This window comes from Poecilia reticulata, chromosome 22 (assembly GCF_904066995.2).
Source record: "Poecilia reticulata chromosome 22, P_reticulata-male-v2, whole genome shotgun sequence".
Lineage (NCBI taxonomy): Eukaryota > Metazoa > Chordata > Actinopteri > Cyprinodontiformes > Poeciliidae > Poecilia > Poecilia reticulata.
Genome location: NC_088851.1, coordinates 2,936,279 through 2,956,802, shown reverse-complemented (window position 1 = coordinate 2,956,802; position 20,524 = coordinate 2,936,279). Strand labels below are relative to the sequence as shown.

Genomic DNA, 20,524 nt, shown 5'->3' with positions numbered 1-20,524 from the left:
TTGACTCTGCTGCTGAATTATAAACTATACATCCATGATCCAAGACTGACCTAATTAACCCAGCGTAAATTGCTTTTAATGATTTTCTATCAGCTCCCCACTCTGTTCCAACTAAACACCTCATTATATTTTAATACTTTCCTACATTTATCAATTTTTTTCTTAATATCCACTCCCCATGTCATTCTTTCATCAAACCACATTCCAAGAAATTTAAATTGTTTAACTCTTTCTAAATCCTGTCCATATAATTTTAATTTAGTTTTTCCATAAACTCTTTTCCTTGTAAAAACCATTATTTTAGTTTTCTCTACAGAAAGTTTTAAACCCCATTTATACGACCATTTTTCTACAGCTCAAATTGCTCCCTGAAGCTTTTTAACAATAAATTCTAAATTTCTTCCTCTTTTCCATATTGCTCCATCATCAGCAAAAAGTGAAAATCCCATTCCACCCTCTACTTCTTTAAACATATCATTAACTACCACTGAAAACAATAACGGACTTACTATACTACCCTGTGGTTTCCCATTTTCTATATTCATACTCTCAGAATAATCCTTCCCTATCCTCACTTGTATTTGTCTTCCTTCTAGGAAATTTTTGATCCATCTAAACATATCACCATTTATACCCATTCTTCTAATTTTAATTAATAACCCTTCCCTCCACATCATATCATATGCTCGCTCAATATCAAAAAATATTGCCACAACACTCTCTTTGTTCACTTGAGCCTTTCTAATTTCATGCTCTAAACATAAAACTGGATCCATTGTACTTCTCCCTCTCCTGAAACCACTCTGATAAGATGATATAAGTCCCTTCTTTTCTATATAATATATTAATCTTTCATTTATCATTCTCTCCATTATCTTACATAAGTTGGATGTTAACGCTATCGGCCGATAATTTTCTGGTTTGGATTCATCTTTCCCTGGTTTTCGGATTGGAATAATCACTGCTTCCTTCCAACTTTTTGGTAGTTCCCCATCCTCCTATATTCTGTTATACATTTCTAATAAATACTTTTAGAAGACTCACTTAAATTACTAACCATAACATAACAAATTTGATCTTTTCCTGGAGCTGATAGCTTAATTTTTTTGAGTGCCCTATTTAGTTCATTTATTGTAAAAGACATATTCAATGGATCATTTGTATCTTCCATTTGTTGCAATAAATTCTTGTTCTCCAATATTGTCTTTTGCCTTCCTTTTTTTCCTTCTTCACTAATATTTTCAGAACTATGGATTTTAACAAAAGTATTTACTAACATTTTTGCCTTTTCTCTGTCAGTAACTGCTGTTATTTCTCCATCATTTAGTATTGGATATCCACTCACTCTCTTAATCCCATTTATCCTTTTAATTGTTGCCCAGACCTTAGAAATATCTGTCTCTTTCCCTATTGAATTACAAAAACTCCTCCAATAATCTCTTTTTGCTTTTTTAATAACCCTTCTTACATTTGCTTGCAATTTCTTGTATCCATTCAGATTCTGAAAATTATGATTTCTTTTTAATAATTTGAAGGCTTTATTTCGTTTCTTTATAACTTTAGTACATTCTGATGTCCACCAGGGCACCAACCTTCTGTCTCTTCCCCCGCCTTCCTTCCTTATAGCCTGATCAGCTGCTTCAAAGATAGCATTACATATAGAAGAATTTAAATCATCAATACTACTGTTCATGTCTACTTTTAACATTTTTATTTCTCTACTTTTCCTAAATTTTCCCCAGTCTGCGGACCTAAAAGACCACTTCTTTATCCCTTTTATACTATACCTCTCTATATTTAACTTTACTTCAGTCCTAATAGTACAATGATCACTTCCTATAGTTGTTTTATTTAAAACTTGCCACAAACAAACACCTGCTAAAGAATTTGAAACTAATGTTAAATCAATTGCTGACTCTGTGTTATCTCTAAAATTAATTCTGGTCCCACTTCCATCATTTAAACATACCGAATTTTTAACATCCATCATTTCTTCTATTATATCCCCATTTTGATCATTATGATGACTCAACAAAGAGCTATGCCCCTTAAAGTCCCCACACCAAATAACTTTATTTTTCACCAAATACCCCAATTTCCTCCATTAAATCTAATGATAGTCTTTTACATGGATTATAAAAGTTGATTATTTTAAATCGTCCATTTATTGTCCAAATTTCAATAACTATATATTCTAACTCTCTTCCTTTAGCTAATAATCTAAACTGAATTCCTTGTTTAATAAATGTTATACACCCTCCTCCAGATCCTCCCTCTCTGTCTCTTCTAATGCTTTCATATCCTTTTATAACAAAATCAAGATTTGGTTTAAGCCATGTTTCTTGAATACATATAATATCTAGATCATCTTTCCAATCTCTAATAAATCCTTTAAACTCCTGTCCATTTGCAATAAGACTTCTAGTGTTCCATTGTAAGATGATCACTTTTTATCTTCCTGGCCTCCAACCTTTCCTTCTGCCCCTAACCTTGTATTTATGTGTTCCCAAGATATGTCCTTAATACCAAAAAACCTCTCTGCCCCTTTCACAATTATTTTGATTTTTTCTGTTTTGTGCTTAACTTGATCTGTACAATTAATTACATATGCAATGAACAACAGAATCTTTTCAACTATTAACCCAGTTTCAGTTCCACTCTGTCTGTGTTCTGTTGTTGGATTCGGTTAAACTTTCCTTATAACTTCCTGAGGTTTCACTCTTTTAACAGCTTCAGCATAACTTATATTATTAGTAGCTTTGACTTGTTCGATTTCCATTGCTTTCCTTCTGACTTCACATCCTCTATAAGTCACCCTATGTTGCCCTCCACAATTACAACACTTATCCTTCCCATTTTTACATTCATCGTAATTATGCTCTCCTCCACACTTTGGACATCTTTGTTTTCCCCTACATGCCGCTGCAATGTGTCCATATCTCTGACATTTATAACACCTGAGAGGAGGAGGGATATATGGCCTTATGGGAAAGCACATGCACCCTACTCTTACCCTTTCAGGAAGAACTTGTGTTTGAAACTCCAACATTACTGAGAGACTTTCCACTCTTTCACCTTCAACTGTTCTCATCAATCTTTTGATTTTACTTACTTCACCTCCATTCATACTGTGTCTGAGTTTTTCTAGATCTTCTCCCACTGGGATACCTGTGATCACCCCTCTTACTACTTTATCCTCTCCCAAAATCTTTACCTCAGTAATCAGTTTTTTACAAATACTGTGGGCGCTCATCACCTTGTTTTTCTGTTCTTCGTTCCTCACTGTGATCAACAGATTCCAATCTCTCAGAGTCTTAGCAAGTGTCAGTTCTCCAAACTTCTTTTTTAATTCTCTTGATAGAGCTAGCGGACTAAGTTGTATTCCTTCATCCTCCTTCCTAAACTTTATGATCATCTTAGTTTCCTGCCCAACAATCCTCTTGCAAACTGCGTTATTTTCATCTGAACTATTTTCTTCTAGACACAACAACAACAAGAAAGGTTGTTGTATCTCCAACAACCTTTCTTCTTTTCTACTTCATTCTCTTCCTGATCCTCTACTACCACGGACTGGAGTCCAGTCACCAAAATCCATTTCATCATCTCCCTCATCCTCAACTTGAGTCGCCATAGCAGTCCAGTCACAAACCAGTTTATGCCAACCGCCAAGATCAGCTATCTTTGTGTCAATTCTGCTCTGTCAACTCCGCGAGCTTCTGGCGTTCCGTAGTCATCTCCTGAGCGCCTCTAGCGATCAGCGACCACTATATACAGTGCATCCAGATAGATTAGATTAGATTAGATAGATAGATAGATAGATAGATAGATAGATAGATAGATAGATAGATAGATAGATAGATAGATAGATAGATAGATAGATAGATAGATAGATAGATAGATAGATAGATAGATAGATAGATAGATAGATAGATAGATAGATAGATAGATAGATAGATAGATAGATAGATAGATAGATTTGCACTGCATACACATACTATATACAGTGCATCACAGCAGGGGTTAAGCACAGCCCACATATGGAGGCCTTAGTCCTCGACGCAGGTTCGATTCCCGGCCTTGGCAACCTTTGCTGCATGTCTTCCCCCTTCTCTCATTACCCACTTTCCTGTCAATTAACTATCAAATAAAGGCCACTAGAGCCAAAAAAAATCTTTAAAAAAAAATTGTTCACAGCACTGTACCTTTTACACATTGTTATGTTATTAACCTTATTCCTAACTGTATTAAATTAATGTCTGTTCTCCTACACACAAACATCCCATCATGACGATGTGCTTAACATTTTTGTTAATCCACATTTGGAATAAAGGCAGCCTCAAATATTTCTGAATTGATACAGCCCAGCTCACCTGTCTTAGGCAGTTTGGCCCATTCTTCCCTGAAGTTCTTCTCCTGCTCCATCAGGCTGGATGGAAGACATTTGTCAGCCATTTTCTGAGCTCTCCTGATACATTCAGTCAGGTTCAAGTCTGGACTCTGGTGTCATAGAGGTCTTTGAGATCTTGGCCATGTGCTTTGGGTCATTGTCCTTAACTGAAGAAACAGCCTGTCCTTCCTCTGCAAAACAATGTGTATTCCGCAAAACATAACAAACATGTCCAGTTTCTTCTTTTTAGAGTCCCCCCCCCCTCCCCGTTACCAAATAACAGTGAAATAACTAGAATAAAATAAAACATTTTCAAGAATAAATCAAAACTCTGGTTTGTGGTTAAAAGTAAAATATTGATAATAAAAGTGTAATGGTATCTTTAATGGAGGGAAGGGTGGCTGCTGGAGCTGGTGTGTTGTTCTCCAGCAGGGTTAGTATGCGTCTGGACAGGATCAGTGCTGTCGGCCAGGCTGGGCTGAAAGAATTCCCTGGATAATAAATCCTATTTACTTTATAAAGTTACACAAAACCATGGCTGTCACGTAGCAGGTCTATGACTGTGTACTTTGAACAGTTTGATCTCAATATAGCAACTTTATTTTCGATATTTCTGCACTTTCAACTTAAACTTCAGTCTTTACCAAGTAAACAGCAGAAATATTAACAAAACAAAAACCCATTTCGTAATTTTTTCCATTGACCCTTTTTAGTAGTCAGCAGACATCTGATTCCTCTGCTTCACTTTATTTGTATTTCACAAAATCTAGTAGATAAATTTGATGTAATATTGTTAAGATGGAACCCCGTAAAGTGCAGACAAAGTTTCTATTAATTCACCCAGTGGCGCAGGGTATGCAACGCATAGGGGCGCAGCACCAGAGGGGGCGCCAAAACCCCGTCTGGAGGGGGCGGCGCGCCGATGATGTTTTCCCTTCACCTCGCGCACATAACGAGGTAAATGTAGCGAGTTTTACACTTCACGTATCGTCGCCTCGGGGGGAGTGAGCGTCGCTCCTTCACCCTGACGTTCCTTCCCTCGGTCGGGGGGAGGGGGGGCGCCGATCTATGTTTTCACATCCACCTGAATAATGTGTAGTGGCGCCACTGTATTCACCGAATTATTGTTCCAGCAGAACGGATAAACCGGAGTTAAACATTGTTTCAAAGGTTCAAAATGAAAAAAATAAATAAACAAATCCATAATGTATGCTATATGTCGTGTCTTTTGAAATGTCCCTACTTCTGTCCAGACATTATAACCCTTCGGCAAACCTCGGCGGAGTGACGTCTTCTGGTTTACGCAGATTCGTAACTCAATGACGCAATCAGGAAGTTGGGAGAAAGTCCGAGCATCCTCGGAGAAGCGAACTTCAGCTCGTTGGTGAAGTGAAACAAGAATCTAGAGTACAAGTGAGTAGTCGACCAGACGTGTGTCCGTTTGCCACAGGGCCGTCGGTACCGCCTGCTTTCTCCGTTGGTTCTGACAATGACGTCGGCTTTCCAGCTTCCCAACGAACTATGGCTGCAGGTTTTCAGCTTTCTGTCCTGGAAGGACAAGCTGAGTATGCGCTGCACATGTTCTCACTTTAAGCAGCTGCTGGATGAATGTCGGCCTCTGTGGCGGGGCTTCAGCGTGGTGCTGAAGGACCTGTCCCGGTACAACCGCGCCTTCTGGCGGAGCCTCGCTCGGAGGCAGCTGGACAGCGTCGCCCTGCGGGAAGTGAGGAAGAGGGACCTGAAGCTGCTCTCTGTCTGGCTGCCTCTGCTCCAGGCCCTGAGGCTGGACAGCTGGAGGGGAAACGACGTCCAGGAGCTGAAGCGGTTCCGCCACGTACACAGCCTGACTCTCAGAGCCTGTTCAGACCCGCTGGTGAACCTGGATTTCCTCCTTCCTCTGGGTCAGCAGCTGACCCAGCTCAGCCTGTGTAATGTGCAGCTGGCCAGCCCCCCCTCCCAGCTGCTGGCCAGCCCCCCCTCCCAGCTGCTGGCCAGCCTCTCCCGGCTGACTCGTCTCAGGTCTCTGGTCCTGCACCATAATGGCTGTCTGAAGATCCCAACGCTCAGAGGTGTCCTCTCTCAGCTGGTTAACCTCAACTCCCTGTCCTGGACCATGATAAACTACAAAAAACTGCCTCATGACTTCTTCTGCCCGGCCACTGACCCAGGTAAACAAAAGGGGAAACTTATACCTTCCGATAAGTTCCATTCTTTAGTTTCAGATTCACCTCTAAAGTCTGAATTTTATATTTTCTCACAAGGACATGAGAAATGAGAATGTTAATGAGAACCTGATCAACTGCTGTCAAAATGTCAACCTGCATTTTCTGGGCGAAGTAGACCTAATGATGAGAACAGTCATAACATCACACAGTGATCATGTAAACAAAGACAAAAAGAGACCTATAGTCTGTCAATCAAGTTAATATAAAAATATGTATTTTTGTATTTAAAAGCGTTTGATCCAGGAGAAAAACAAAACGTAATATTTAGTCCAGAATCCCGTGTTTACAGATCCAGAGATCAGATGTTTCCTGTAGTTCTTGATCAGGTTTGCGTTGCAGCAGGGATCTGGTCTACTCCTCCCCACACAGATCTGTTGCTGGGCAACACTTTCAGCTCCCTCCAAAGATTTTCCATTGGGTTCAGGTCTGGAGACTGGCTGCTCCACTCCAGGACCATTAAATGCTCCCTACAGAGCCGGGCTGCGTGTTTGGGGTCAGACCCAGTCATGACCCGTCTTCAATGCTCTCTCTGAGGGAAGGAGGTTGTTGTCCAGAACCTCATGATACGTTTTTCTCATCCATCCTCTTCTTAATGTGATGCAGTCCTCCTGTCCCCATTTGCAGAATGCTTCCACCCCCATGCTTCACAGAGAGGGCTGCAAAAGACACAACAAAAAAATAAAAATAAAAATTGGTCAGCCCTTACAAGACGCTCTGCAGGCCCTCTGGTCTACTTCAAGGTACAATTAATTTATTTAAAATAGAATTGATAAAAAACCATCAAACTGTATAACTGACATGACACGCCCACCTGCAGCTAAATTAAATCCAATAACCTTCATGAAATCTGTGACCACAGTGGAATGTCCAGAAATAGAAAATATTCCAGAGCGGTGCTTGCATTCAGTTAGAGAAATCACACAACCGTGATATAAAATCCATACAGTCCAACAGAACAGAGACTCGGCCAACACACAGCCCTGAGCATGCCACAGCCACTCCTTTATTTAAACTGTACAAAGAGGAGACTAGACTGGCTTTCAGGGCAATGCATTCTGGGAAAGTCATCACATTCTCAAAGGACATTCAAGTTTACCTTTGCTGACTTTATCCTTGTCTGTGCAACATTGTGTAAACTTTGGCATCCAGAGCGAATGGCAGAGGGATGATTCGTGATTTTAAGAGACATGAAATAAATAAAGCAAAAATAAAATGCCAAACATTTACAATAATGTGGAAAGAGTTTTCCAAAACTAATTTCCTGACATGTCCCTTCTAAACAGCAAGACTAAAACAGTTTGGGTCAATACCTTTTCAGATTTTATCTCATGGTGTGTCAAAGTTTAGTCTGTTTTTATTTAGCATCTCCAGCAGATGAAAAGTCAGATAAATCCAGCAAGGAGCTGACACACGATCATGCCCATCGCAATAAGCAATAAATCAATTAATCGCATGATAAATTAAAACAAGGTCGATAATTTCCATTTGCATGATTATTTTCTTTCTCTTTTTCTCTCTCTGGATGATAAAAGTCTTCAGTCTGGTGCTTTGGTCTCAGCCTTTGTATTGAAGGACAATTTTATTTAGAGATTTTATTTAATTTATTTTTTCTGTTTTGTTTATTTATTTAGAATATTTCAAGTCTTTCATTTCCTTTGTTGAATGTTCATTATAATTGAAAGTGTATTGAACTTTGAGAATGTGTTCTTTCCTTATTTCCAGACATTATCCAGAGTTATGTACAGTACGTACCTGACTGTTTCATGCTTTACAGTAATTAGCCCCGAGTGTTGCTACTCCATTTTATAAAAGAAAATGTAGTTCTATACTAAAAGGATAAAATGTTTTTGCAGGTTCCTGTCATCAATTATATTATCTTTTTAATAAATGTGGTTTTACTCGGATTAGCTTTTCCTATATTTGAATGGTTTGAATGTTTTAAGAGACAAAAAGCCAAAAGCGGAAGAAATCTGTAAGAGAGGTGACTTTTGTTCATACTGTAAATCCACGTCACCATGGTTTTACTGCTGTTTTCAGACACGGTTCATTATTGTTGTCCTGCTTTAATAGTCTAGTGCAGTGGTACCAACCTGTTTATTACCGCGGACCGGTCAAGACCTGGAAAATTTTGCTGCGGCCCGGTGGGGGTGAGGGGGGCGAACCGTCAGATAGTTGGTGTTCCCTGAATATACCCAATTTGGGGCTGTCTTGGACTTTTTCTCGCAGCCTGTGGGTTTTTCCCTGACTGGGAACGAGAATACAACCTGTTGAATGTGACAGGTAGCCAATCAGAAAGCGCGGTGACGTAAGAACAGAGGGGAATCCCAAACAGCTGATATATCGACATATCGCGCAACTGAGAGTCCGGTGGATATCGGAAATATGTGGAAATGTTTATTATTATATGTACAGGTCCTTATTATATATGTTTATGTTTATTCAGTTAAAAATGTTAACTATGAAAAAAACACAGTCACCTCCAAATCATAGTGCAGCAACTAGAGCGGCTGCTCCCGTCGTCTTTTATCCACCGCCTTTTCTTTTTGTTACGTCTTTTATCTCTTAAAATGACTCCACAAACTGTCACTATTGCTTCTACATCGTCATCCGTGTTTGGTTATTCTAAATTCCCATATGCTATGTTGGGAGTTTTGTGGATTTTCTTCTGGAATCGGGATGTTTGTGACTGGAATCGGTTCGTGTTGCTCCTGCCGTGGAGACACGAACCGATCGAACCTGTTGTTCTTTTATCAGCTCTGTGGTCACAGAGGTTTGGAGAATCGGCAGGCAATTCTTAAATCTTTCCGTCTAAACCAGACTTAAGACTCACAAGCTATCATCTCCTCTCGACCACTGCCCAAACGCTCTCTGACTCTGGTCGCCATGGTAACGTTTACATATCCCTTAAAAATAAGATACAGATGCGCCACAAAAACAAACATTTTACTTTCGTGAAAATTTTAACTCATGATAATGACTAACGGGAGCCCTGAGCTTGTTTCTCTGAAACGAGTGTCCGATCTGGGAGTGATGAGAGACAATAACACCCGAAGTGTTGCTTATATCCACAGCATATTTGGTCTCTATATAGCGAAGCAGTTTGAAGCTTTATTGCCTCATTAGCAGCCGGTCGCCGCATGTTACGCAGAGCGGCTTGTAATGTGAGACTCCCCTACCGGTCCGGAATAAATCCATTTTCCTGTCTCTTCTCTGGGCCTTTTCCCCTTCGCAAAGAAACTTTCCAAAGACATCTGATCTGTTTCTTACTCATTTTGCTGCTTGTGGGCTCAATGTGGGCGCGCAAGTAACCGAGAGAATCCGGTTAAAGGATTTTCAAAATAAAAGATTATCCAGACTCAAATAAAACAGAAATATTTCATTATTTCTTGCGCGGCCCGGTACCAATTGGTCCACGGACCGGGGGTTGGGGACCATTGGTCTAGTGTAATGGGGTATTCAGAGCTACCATTATCTTAACAGATCCTTCTGTCCACTCTGAACTCCTTTTTTGGAAAAGTCAGCAGCTCGGTCCTAGCTAGCATTCCTGGAAGTCCTGGGAACGTCACAGACAGTTTTCCATGCGTCTGAAAGAATCAGCCTTGTTTGGAGACACTCTTTAGCTGAAGAAAACTGAGTCGTTCAAAGCTAACTTGTCTGACTGTTTTTGTGCCTGTGAAACATGGCAGGAGTTCAAACTTCTTTTATGATGAAGAATAATAGCCACCCTAAGCCAGTTTTTCTGGATCCCAACAATTGATCCGGTTGCCTTCCTGTGTGCAGCTTTTCTATTTCTGGATTCTTCCTTTTACTGTGTCTTCACTTAAAGCTGCAGTATTTTACATGAAATGTGTTTTTTTACATATTTGTTAGAATGATCATTATATCGTGACAGTTTAGTATAAGACAGATTATCTGTGGAAAAAAATCAAGCTCCTTTTCCTTCTCCCAGTGCTCCCAGTACCAACTGCAGAAATTAACCACTCAGTCAGAAACAACCAATCAAAGACAGGAGGAGGGTCTTAGAGATGTCAATCACTCTCATGCTTACCTTCTCCCTTTGCACTCTGCTACATTACATTTAGTTTAAAACAACATAACCAATCACTAATGCTTAGGCTAGTTAGCATAACCACCTATGATGGCAGATAAACGATAAGTTGTTTGTCCGGCATTAGCATATTGAGCAGCGAGTACACGATGTTGACAGACACTGCTAAGCCCCTCCTCCTGGCTCTGATTGGTTATTTTTGAACATTAGCGGTGCATTTCTTCAGACAGCAATATTAGCACTACATATACTCCAGTTCGACACAAGAAACGGTATAAGCATTTCGAATAAGATGTCAGCCTCCTAACTGACTGGTGTTCCCCCTGCAGCTGCTGGTGCCTCCCTGCAGCTGTCTGAGCTGCAGCTGCTGAATTACGATGCTGCAGTCACGCCGGAAGTTCTGCAACCTTTGGCCAATCTCCGCAGCCTGTCGGTCTTCCACCTTTACTCTGTACCCGGACCCACCTGTCACCTGCAGACATGGCTGTCATCACTGCAACAGCTCTGCAGCCTGAGTGTGCACGGTAACTATCACATGGTAAACGGGTGCAGTGTTACAGAACCTGTTAAAAATGACCAATATTAGGGCCTACAAGTTATCACTGAAGACTTTGGTAACATATTAAGTAAGTAGTAAAGAGGTATGGGGGGGAAAAGACGTTTTTGAACTGCTGCAAATAAATATAGGTCTATATTTCAAAATAAATGTCTAATCATATCACTGCTGCCACCAACTGTTTTGAAGGGGTATTGCTTGTTCTGGAGGCGTGCTCTGCTTTTGAGTTAGCGCCCCACTGGAGCAACCAATCACTTGGCAGGGTGGTAGCTGCCCCCTGGCTCCGCCCTGGGTGCATTGGAGAAGGGATGCATCTTAAAGCTACAGCAGGGTAGCTCTCCACGACTTTAGATCGAAGCAGATCCATGTGAAAAATATGGTCCAGTCAAAGTACAGACCTGAATCCAATTGAGAATCTGTAACTAGAATTGAAGTTTTCAGATTGCTTCCATCCAGTCTGATTGAGCTTAAACTTTTTTTTTTTTTTTTTTGCTGCGCTTTCTTGCACAATGACAATAAAGGATTCAGATTCAGATTTATAATAAAATGTCTTATAAATGTCTGCCTTTCGCTGCACACAGCTGGTAGAGACATGAGTGATGTTGGCAATGAAAGGTTCTTCTAAGTCCAACACAGGAGGGCAGCATGCAAACACCAGAGTGTTTTTTTGTGCAAAGAATTAAAAAAATATATATGTTTTTTCTTCTTTACAGTTGTGCTTTACTTTGTGTTAGTCTGTCACATAAAAGATTAAACTATATCAAACTTTGCTGTGGAAATGAGACAGTTTGGAACAGAAAGTAACATTATGCCCAACTACGGGTGGGCAACATAGTGTTGTTGCGCAACATCCCCCCCCACCCTCTCCCTCTCTCTCTACTTCCCCTTCTCAGAGGAGGGAGATGCGCTACTAGCTCTCCATTTAACGGGTGAATTGAGTTTCCTAAATCTGCTGGGATTTTACCCTGTCCAGAACTGAAGTAAACTCTGTTTAAGCTGGCATCGAGAAAGACTAGCCTGGTTTCTAACGACCTCCCCCTCCAGATGTCCCACCTTCTTCACCCTGTGAATTAGCCAGATTGAGCAGCCTGCAATCAACTAGTTTCACAGAGCACACCTGTTAACGGTCGCTCTTTCTCTTTATTACAACTTGCACTTGTTACTGAACCAGGTTGGTTTTAGTGACTCGGGCGAGTCCCAAGGGTGTGTTAGTTTTGGCCAAAAGCAACCTATAAAACATTTTCCACTCTTTCCTCCCAGAATCAAACTTCATATCTATTTTACAACCATCAAAGAACTTTAAGGTGACTCATTAATTGAATGTCCACAACATCTTTTAGATTTTCTTAATGCTAATTATTTTATTAGTAAGGCAATTTTGGGTCAGTACAGCTTAATTCAGTAGCAGAAATAATCAAATAAGTAAAATCAATAATCTAGTCTATCTTTCCCTAATGCTGACACTGAGAACTAAAAAAGGGAAACTGAGAGAGAGACGGACGGATTTTGGCATCTTGAACCCCAGAACTGGCCTGATGATGAAGAAGGTGTTGCAGCAGCAGGAGGTTCCCAGTACAGGAAGAGTACTGACTTAGAGCGGCAGGTCTCGGGCCTCAGGGTGACTTCCTCATGTGCGTAGCGGTCCTCAGCTTCTTGTCTTGCAGCTCTGTAGCTCCCTTCTCCTCGTCTCACGATCTTCCTGGTCCCACGGAAGGAACACACCAGTTCTTCCTCTTTGCCTTTGTTCTTTGTCTTTGTCTTTATCTTTGTCTTTATCTTCATCTTTGCCTTGGTCTTTGTCTTTGGGGGTCTAAACCCAGCTGTTGAGAGAAGTGCGATTTGAAGCCACATGTTGCGGGGCTAACGGGTTGGTCCCCATGTGCAGAACAGTCTTCGGCTCTGTGGCCCCGGCTCTTCTTCAGCTGCAGAGTTCTTTGTCCATCTCGATCTTGACTCGAAGCTGCCTGAAGGATCCAACCAAAGATTCCTCTTTTGCACCCACCTTATAAAGGGTTTATCCATCCTTTTGGCGCATTTGCATTGGCTAGCTTTGTTACTGTGCCTCTCATTGGCTGACTGCTTGGACAGATGATCTCATATCCATCACCTTGGAGACCTCATGACCTGTTGTGTGTTCTAATGTTGTCTGTTCTAACTGTTGAGCAGGAATGGTCTGCTCAACAGTCCTACGTCTGTGTCCTGCCCAACCTTTTCTTAAAGTTTAGCAATAAGGCTTTGGTCACCTCTGCTCTCCTATCAGTTCCTCTTTCCCCCTGACCTTTCACCTCCCATCTACCTTCAACACATCAGTGACCTTTAATTACAGTTGCAACATTTTACACCATTTCAAGTTCAATGTCAAAATCACATTTATAACCTTTTAGTTTCTCTGATTTAACATTCATTTATAATGTTATAATAACCATAACTTATTAGTTATTCTTCTTATAATCATAATGTGAGTTATTACAGACACTTCTGACAAGAAACCAAGAATAATCCACTATTCTAATTATCTGATACCAAGTTACAGTGACTTGTTTCACCTTTAAGTACTTCTACAAGTGTAAGAGTAAGTGTAAATATTCTTATAATCAAACCAACATCAACCACTGGTTAAACCAATATTAATTATTGGCCCAATTATAAGTCATTATTATTAATGTAAGTATTTTACTTTGGGTTTTATCCAATTACTCAACATGTTTAGATTTTATTCTTTAAACCTTTAATGCTTTAAAATAAGGAATGGTCTGAACTATTTTTATACTGATGCCAGCTAGAAACTTCCTCTTTATTCAGGAAACCTGCTCTTCCTGTTCCATGACTCTCTTTCTGCCTGACTGATTTTTTATGATTAAATAGAAAAAAGTAGAATTAAAGCTAAGTTTGTAGGACACAATAACAACAAACACAACCAGATTAATTTTATTACCTTCTGACTCTACTGTTGGGTCTTGATGTCACCTGTGTAATTAATTTTAAAGGTAACTTTATTTATTGTTACTATTAAACTAAAATCTCCAGCATGGGGAAGTGGGATGAGCTCGACTTTTCTCGACAATAGACAAAGGTTTATTACTATATTTTATGGTACTATTGTGATGGCAATAAAAGTGACGTTAAGAACTATACATTACTTCTGTTTTAGATAACTGTGACTGCATAACACAGCAATCACAGCCAATAAACACAAATGCTGCTCTTGAAAAACATTCCTATTTGTAATGAGCTCCTTAGGACACGTCCACTTAAAGAAGTGAGATTTGTTTCATGAAACTGCTCACTGTCATTTCATTCACTCATATTTTCACATTTATTGGTATTTTTAGATTCCCATTGAACAAGGAGTAGAGAAAATGGTAAATAAATAAAAAAATCCAACTTCTCTTTTTGTAAACATCATTAATTAGAATGTACAGTAATATGTGATAATGTTTTGAGCAGCCATTTTGGATTTTCAGGTTTGAGACTAATTTAAAATCAGTTTCTAGATCTCATGCAGCACAGATGAGTAAAACTCCAACAAGCTCAACAAGCTTCATTTTATACAACAAGCCCAGCAGCTGCAGTCCTAATCAATGTGACTCCTCTGGTTGTCTGTAAACAGGAGGGCACCCCCTGGTGGTGTATGCTGACTTCCTCCCATCCTCCCTCCGCAGCCTGACTCTGTGTGTGGACCTTCAGCCTGAGGACCTGCAGGTTGTCTCCTTCAGAGCTCCCAACCTGAGGCACCTGCACCTGGAGCCATGGAGCTCCTCCTCCAAACTAGTCAGGCTCCTCCCACAGCTGTTCCCTGGCCTGAGGACGCTGGCCATCAGGTGGGACGCTCAAACACCAGCGTGTCCATATCGAATGTGTCCAAATCTTTGTCGATAGTCTGCCGACTTTGAAAAAACACAATTACTGTTTCTGTCAAATAATATATTATTAAAATCACATGTGAATAAGCTTGTTCTCCCTATAACTAATTATAAATCATGGCAGCGATAGATGTAACCAGTTGCATGAGATATATTCATAATTCAACGGCCATCGTTTATCAGCCAATCAGGGGAGGCGTCAGTGTTGGAGCAACAAGCCCCGCCTACTTGGGAGCGGCTACGTATGTGACGTTTTGGGGAAATTGGAATCGCCAATTTTACAGAAGAGTTATGGACTCAACACAATGACGCAGTAATGTTTATGAACTGTGTGATGCTAGAGCTCCGGTGGAAGCAGCTGCACATTGTCCAAAATAACAGAAATAAACTAACATCCAACCGAGATGTTTCTATTAAAAAAGTTCATGTTTGTTCACACAATAAGCCGCTCCATCGTCCTTCTACCACTTCCTGTAATCTTCTTTGTCGTTTTCGCCAGTAGTAACATCCAACTGTTGATCATGTGACTCCTGTGATGCAAAATAATATTTCCAATATTTTGCAAAATACATCTATTTCAATATGGCAAGAGAAACAAGTTTTTATTGATTTTTTTTTTTAATTGGCGTGTTTCCATTAAGCAAATTTATTCTCGTAATTTTAATTTGTGTAATTGTTGGGTTAATGGAAATGCAGCCACAGAGCTCTTTGGTTCCCATAACAACCTGCGGTCTCTCTATTCTTGTCCTCAGACATCATCACGTGTCCGATGAAGACTTCCTGGGTCTCCATCAGCTCCAGCATCTCAACACTCTGGAAGTTCTGGATTCATTTTACAGGCCAGATCCTAAAGATCCGTGCCGGGTCGTCGATGAGCCAAGTTCTCGTCTGCTGCAGCTAATCTCTGACCTGCAGAAACTGACCAATCACAAAGTCAGAGTCCTCACCAGTTCACACATAAACCTGCTCCCCTGTGGCTGCGTCTGACTAGAGACCAGGGCCAACCGCTGCACCAAAACCCTCTGACTGACCAATGGAACCAATCAGGCCCAGGTTCAGTCCTCCTTCTCATTCTTGGGATTCCTCCTTCTCATTCTTGGGATTCTGACTGGCTGTGAGGTGGGTGGGTTCTCAGGGGTACTGATATTGTGGCTCTGCCCCCTGTGGTCTTTTCCGGTACTGTCCACCCTCAGCTCTCAGTGGGTTTGAAGTTGTTGCCCAACCACTCAGATTATTCTTTACTTTGTGAAGGACATGCAGTTTATTCTTTAGTGTGCAATGAAAAAGGATTTCCTTCGGTTCTTGCTTTTTTGTCACATTTTAAATGTTCACATCATCAAATGAATTTCATCATAAAACAAAGATGACCTCTGGTGACCTGTCCAGGATGTAGCCTGCCTCTTCCAGTGACCGTTAGAGATGGAGCTGTTTTCATATCATGGTTTCATTTATTAAGAGAAAAAAACTGATCTTATGTGAAAAAGTAACTGAGGCTGCTACTAGGCATTTGAGATCATGAACAGCTTGTTTAAGGTCATGCCACTGAATTTCGATTGGATCCAAGTCCAGACTTTGAGTAGGCCACTCCTAAACCTTCAGTTTTTTATTAATTCAGAGATGGACTTGCTGGTATGACTCAGATCACTGTCCTGCTGTTCACCCTCAATCTGTTAAAACTTAAAGGGGCAGAATTAGGCATTTTCCTGCCACATGCTGCCATTGTGTAATAATTGTGTTGCCTTCAGTTGTTGTAAAAATACTGTATATATCAAATATGTCTTGAAAGAAATCTGACTTCCCAGTTTAACACTTTGAAATTGGGCCTCTGTCTCTTTAAGAAGCTCCTGCTCTTCCAATCCGACCCTTGACCTTCAGCACATTGTTTCTGTTAAGCTGTTTACAGCCATTTTAACAGCAATGCGTCGAGTAGCAGTAACTATGATGAGCTCAGCAGACCCCAGCTCCACCAGGTGTTTGCTAATTGCTGCTGCTGATGCTAGTCTGTTGAGCTGAGTGGAAATGGGGGGATGCTTGTTTAAGCATTTAAGCCCCCCCCCCTCCCCTCCCAATGGTTGCCATGGGAGATTCAAGGATTCCTCAAAAATGCATGAAAGCATCAAGGCAACACTCCAGGTATGATGAGGGAATAACATTATAATATGATGTAAAGCTCAAAAAAGTTGATTGCACATAACACTTCCCCTTTAAGAACACTAAAAGAAGATGTTGCTCTGCAGTGGCAGCTTTGGCCTTGAAACTCTCCAGGACGTCATTCCTCTCCAGTCTTTCCCTTGTTGTTGAAAACCCTCTAAAGTGGCTGAATTAAACCAATTCCTGCAAAGCAGAGTGGATCTAAATTCATCCACAGCCATAACTGGACATAACATTCATCACAAACACTTGATGGCAGCTGTTAGTAATAAGCGAAGGACAACTAGTTATCAGGCCTGGTGGAGCTAACAGGGCCTGCTGGGTATGAATGGTTTTGGTTCCCTGGACAAATGTAATCATCACATGGAAGCTGCTTCCTGTATTCACTCACATTTCTTTGATATTAAAATGTGATGAAAATGCAAAAGCAGAAGAAATCTGAAAGGTGGCAGAGACTGAGTGAGGCAGCTGAGCGGTGCTGAGGTTGGCTGTCCCTTCTGCTCAGCGACTGTCTGCATTTCTGACTGGAATTCAGTATTTTATACCTCACTATCAATTTTTTTACATGTTGGATTCATGTTAATGTGCATTTAAAGGCATCATTTTGAAATTAATAACTCTAGGCAGACCCCTCCGCCCCCCTGCTGTGACTTCAGAGTGACTTCAGAGTTACCAGCTTTGATTTTAAATTAAATGAATTTAAACACTAACTGTGTGTCAAGTGCTTTGTCCAGCTGGAATCAGAGCCACAACCCACAGTCTGATGATCACATGATCTCCGTCGTGGTGCAGCCTGGTCGGACGACGGGGCGCTGACAGTGGAGTCCTGCTGACACCAGGTGATCCTGGCTGATGATCTGGTTTTCCAGATCGCTCATCTTCTGCATGTAGCCAGAAAACATGGGCCACATTCAGAGGAAGATACCTGGCAGAGTTCATCTAGCTCATTTTTTCTACATTTACCTCTTAATATATCAAACACTAAAAACAAACAGCTTTCTAGAAGATGTCTGTTTTATACAACGTGCTAAAGAAACCTGCTAGTGCCTGAAGTTTTATGTTTTTAATGAAGAACCTTTATGTGCTGGGTGATTGTTTTTATTGAAGTTTGATTGCACTGGTTGCAGTTTTTGACAGATTTTTCCGACACCTGTTGTTTTGTCTGAGAAGTGGCTTAGTGATCCGCAGTGACTGTTAACCATCCACATGTGGAGCTGCTGGGCGGCCGTCTGTCACAGCAGATCAACAGGAGACAGGCTGGTTTTCAGAGTCTGCCTGGTCTCAATAAATGAAGGAAATCAGAGCTGATAAATCTGTTCTCACCTACTTGGTTTGTTTTTTTCTTTTTTTGTCTCCTGCTGAAACCCTTTCCAGCAATAACCGCCATTGTTGGGTATTTTATTTTGAAAGTGTAACTGGTTACTGTTAAGTTACCCCATTTGGAATGGAACAGTGGTTTTTCATTTACTTTGAAAATGTATCTAAATGCATATTTACTTTGACCTGCCACAGGTGGGTGGCTGGGATCTAAGGTTCTTTTTCAGTATCACAGCACTTAAAACGGCCGGTCTGTTCTTTGATTTATTTTTATTTGGGGAAAAATAATCGCTGGGAATACTCAAAAAAAAAATTTCTAGACAATAATGAAATCTTTTTGGAAAATGTTTGTTTTTGTCATCAGTAAAATACTTTATTTTTGTCTGTTGTCTAAATCTAAATCTAAACACTATATTTTGTAAATATTTCTCCTGTGTGGTTCTGGTTATAATTTCTAAGTATTTTGTCCCATTTTGACTCTTTTTGTGACGCATACCTCACACTATTCAAATCTTCCTAATGAAAGAATCCTCAATAAATGGACCTTTTAACTGCTGCAGCCTCTCTTTGTTTTTTGTTTTTTTATTGGGCTTGGTTGGTACTGACAAAATAAACACTTCAGTTCATTAATGAAGTTACAAAGATTAAATCAATTAACTGAACAGGACTCTTAAAGGGGCAGTATTATGTTAAATGGACTTTTTTAGCTTTATATCATGTTATTCCCTAATCAAAAACATCTGGAGTGTTGCTTTGAAGTTGGCAACCTTGTAGCTGTGGAAGACGCCTAGTTGGACGTTGCACTACAGAACATGCCCCCACTCTGCTTCTTAAGACTAGCCAGCAGCAATTAGCAAACATCTTGTTAAAGGGTTAATAGCAGCCATGTTGACGACTTCCTGAAGGAAGTTTCAGAAAGAACAGGATTTTAAAGAGACGGAGGTCCTATTTCAAGGCATTAAATTACAAAGTCAAATTTGTCATCCATATACAGCTGAAAGTAACTTATAAAATGGCCCAATGTGGCAGTAATAATACTGCCCTTTAACTGCAGTGCTGTTTTTGCCCTTACTGTACAGCATATTAGGCTTCATTCTGTTTATGGAGTTATCTGTGTGAATCTACTCACTTTACTTGCCTGTCACTTTGCTGCTGCTACACCAAAATTCCACCAGTGGAACAGCTGATTTCAGAGTTTTGAGTCTTTAAATCCTTTACCAGACTAAAACTCCAGTTATCTTTCTGATGGCCTCAGACACAAAATCCTCCGTTTTAAAAACTCATTGAAAATCAATTCACTGCAGTGGTGCACCTGTGTGGTGGTGGCCATTTGAATGGTTCCTCTCCTGAAATATACTGCTCAAAAAAATAAAGGGAACACTTAAACACAATATAACTGCAAGTAAATCAAACTACTGTGAAATCAAACTGTCCACTTAGGAAGCAACACTGATTGACCCGACGAGGGTCCCCGTTGTCAATCAGTGTTGCTTCCTAAGTGGACAGTTTGATTTCACAGAAGTTTGATTTACTTGGAGTTATATTGTGTTGTTTAAGTGTTCCCTTTATTTTTTTGAGCAGTGTATTTTTAAATGTTTAGTATCAGTGTTTCCATTAATTACTAACATTTTTCAGTGTAGTCATTTTTAAATGACAGAAATGCAGGTTGTCCTATTTTGTCCCCTCCACTAGTTAAGTGTTTACTGGTTACTCCTCTCCTGTACAACCTCCAACCAAAAAAAACTTTAAAAAATCCAGTTGTGTTGAATTTGTCGTTTTACTGTACTACCAAATCCATAAGGATTCATTTATTCTTCTCTCCAGTGATGTGTTGACATTTATCAGTTCAACCGATTTCAAACAAATTGTTTTACGCTCTTCTTTGGCTTTTTCTGCCTAGTTTAATTCATGTCTTGTTGCTGCTCTGATCTGTTTATACGGAAAAAAATGAAAATTCAAATATTGAGCATTTCCATA

At 40.2% G+C, this 20,524-nt stretch overlaps 1 protein-coding gene across 1 annotated transcript; it reads left to right on the top strand.

Moving 5' to 3' along the window:
* The first annotated feature begins 5,276 nt into the window (after positions 1 to 5,276).
* Positions 5,277 to 19,106, top strand: LOC103458115 (uncharacterized). The gene is made up of 5 exons (XM_008398697.2): positions 5,277 to 5,344; positions 5,641 to 6,555; positions 10,990 to 11,184; positions 14,827 to 15,037; positions 15,832 to 19,106. The coding sequence occupies exons 2-5, from the start codon at positions 5,877 to 5,879 to the stop codon at positions 16,064 to 16,066; spliced, it is 1,320 nt and encodes a 439-aa protein (XP_008396919.1). The 5' UTR covers positions 5,277 to 5,344; positions 5,641 to 5,876; the 3' UTR covers positions 16,067 to 19,106.
* Positions 19,107 to 20,524: the final 1,418 nt, after the last annotated feature.

Coding starts and splice junctions, on each gene's coding strand:
- LOC103458115 (XM_008398697.2), top strand. CDS start 5,877: ATGACGTCGGCTTTCCAGCTTCCCAACGAACTATGGCTGCAGGTTTTC. Junction 6,556..10,989: donor CTGCCCGGCCACTGACCCAG/GTAAACAAAAGG, acceptor TTCCCCCTGCAG/CTGCTGGTGCCTCCCTGCAG. Junction 11,185..14,826: donor CTGCAGCCTGAGTGTGCACG/GTAACTATCACA, acceptor GTCTGTAAACAG/GAGGGCACCCCCTGGTGGTG.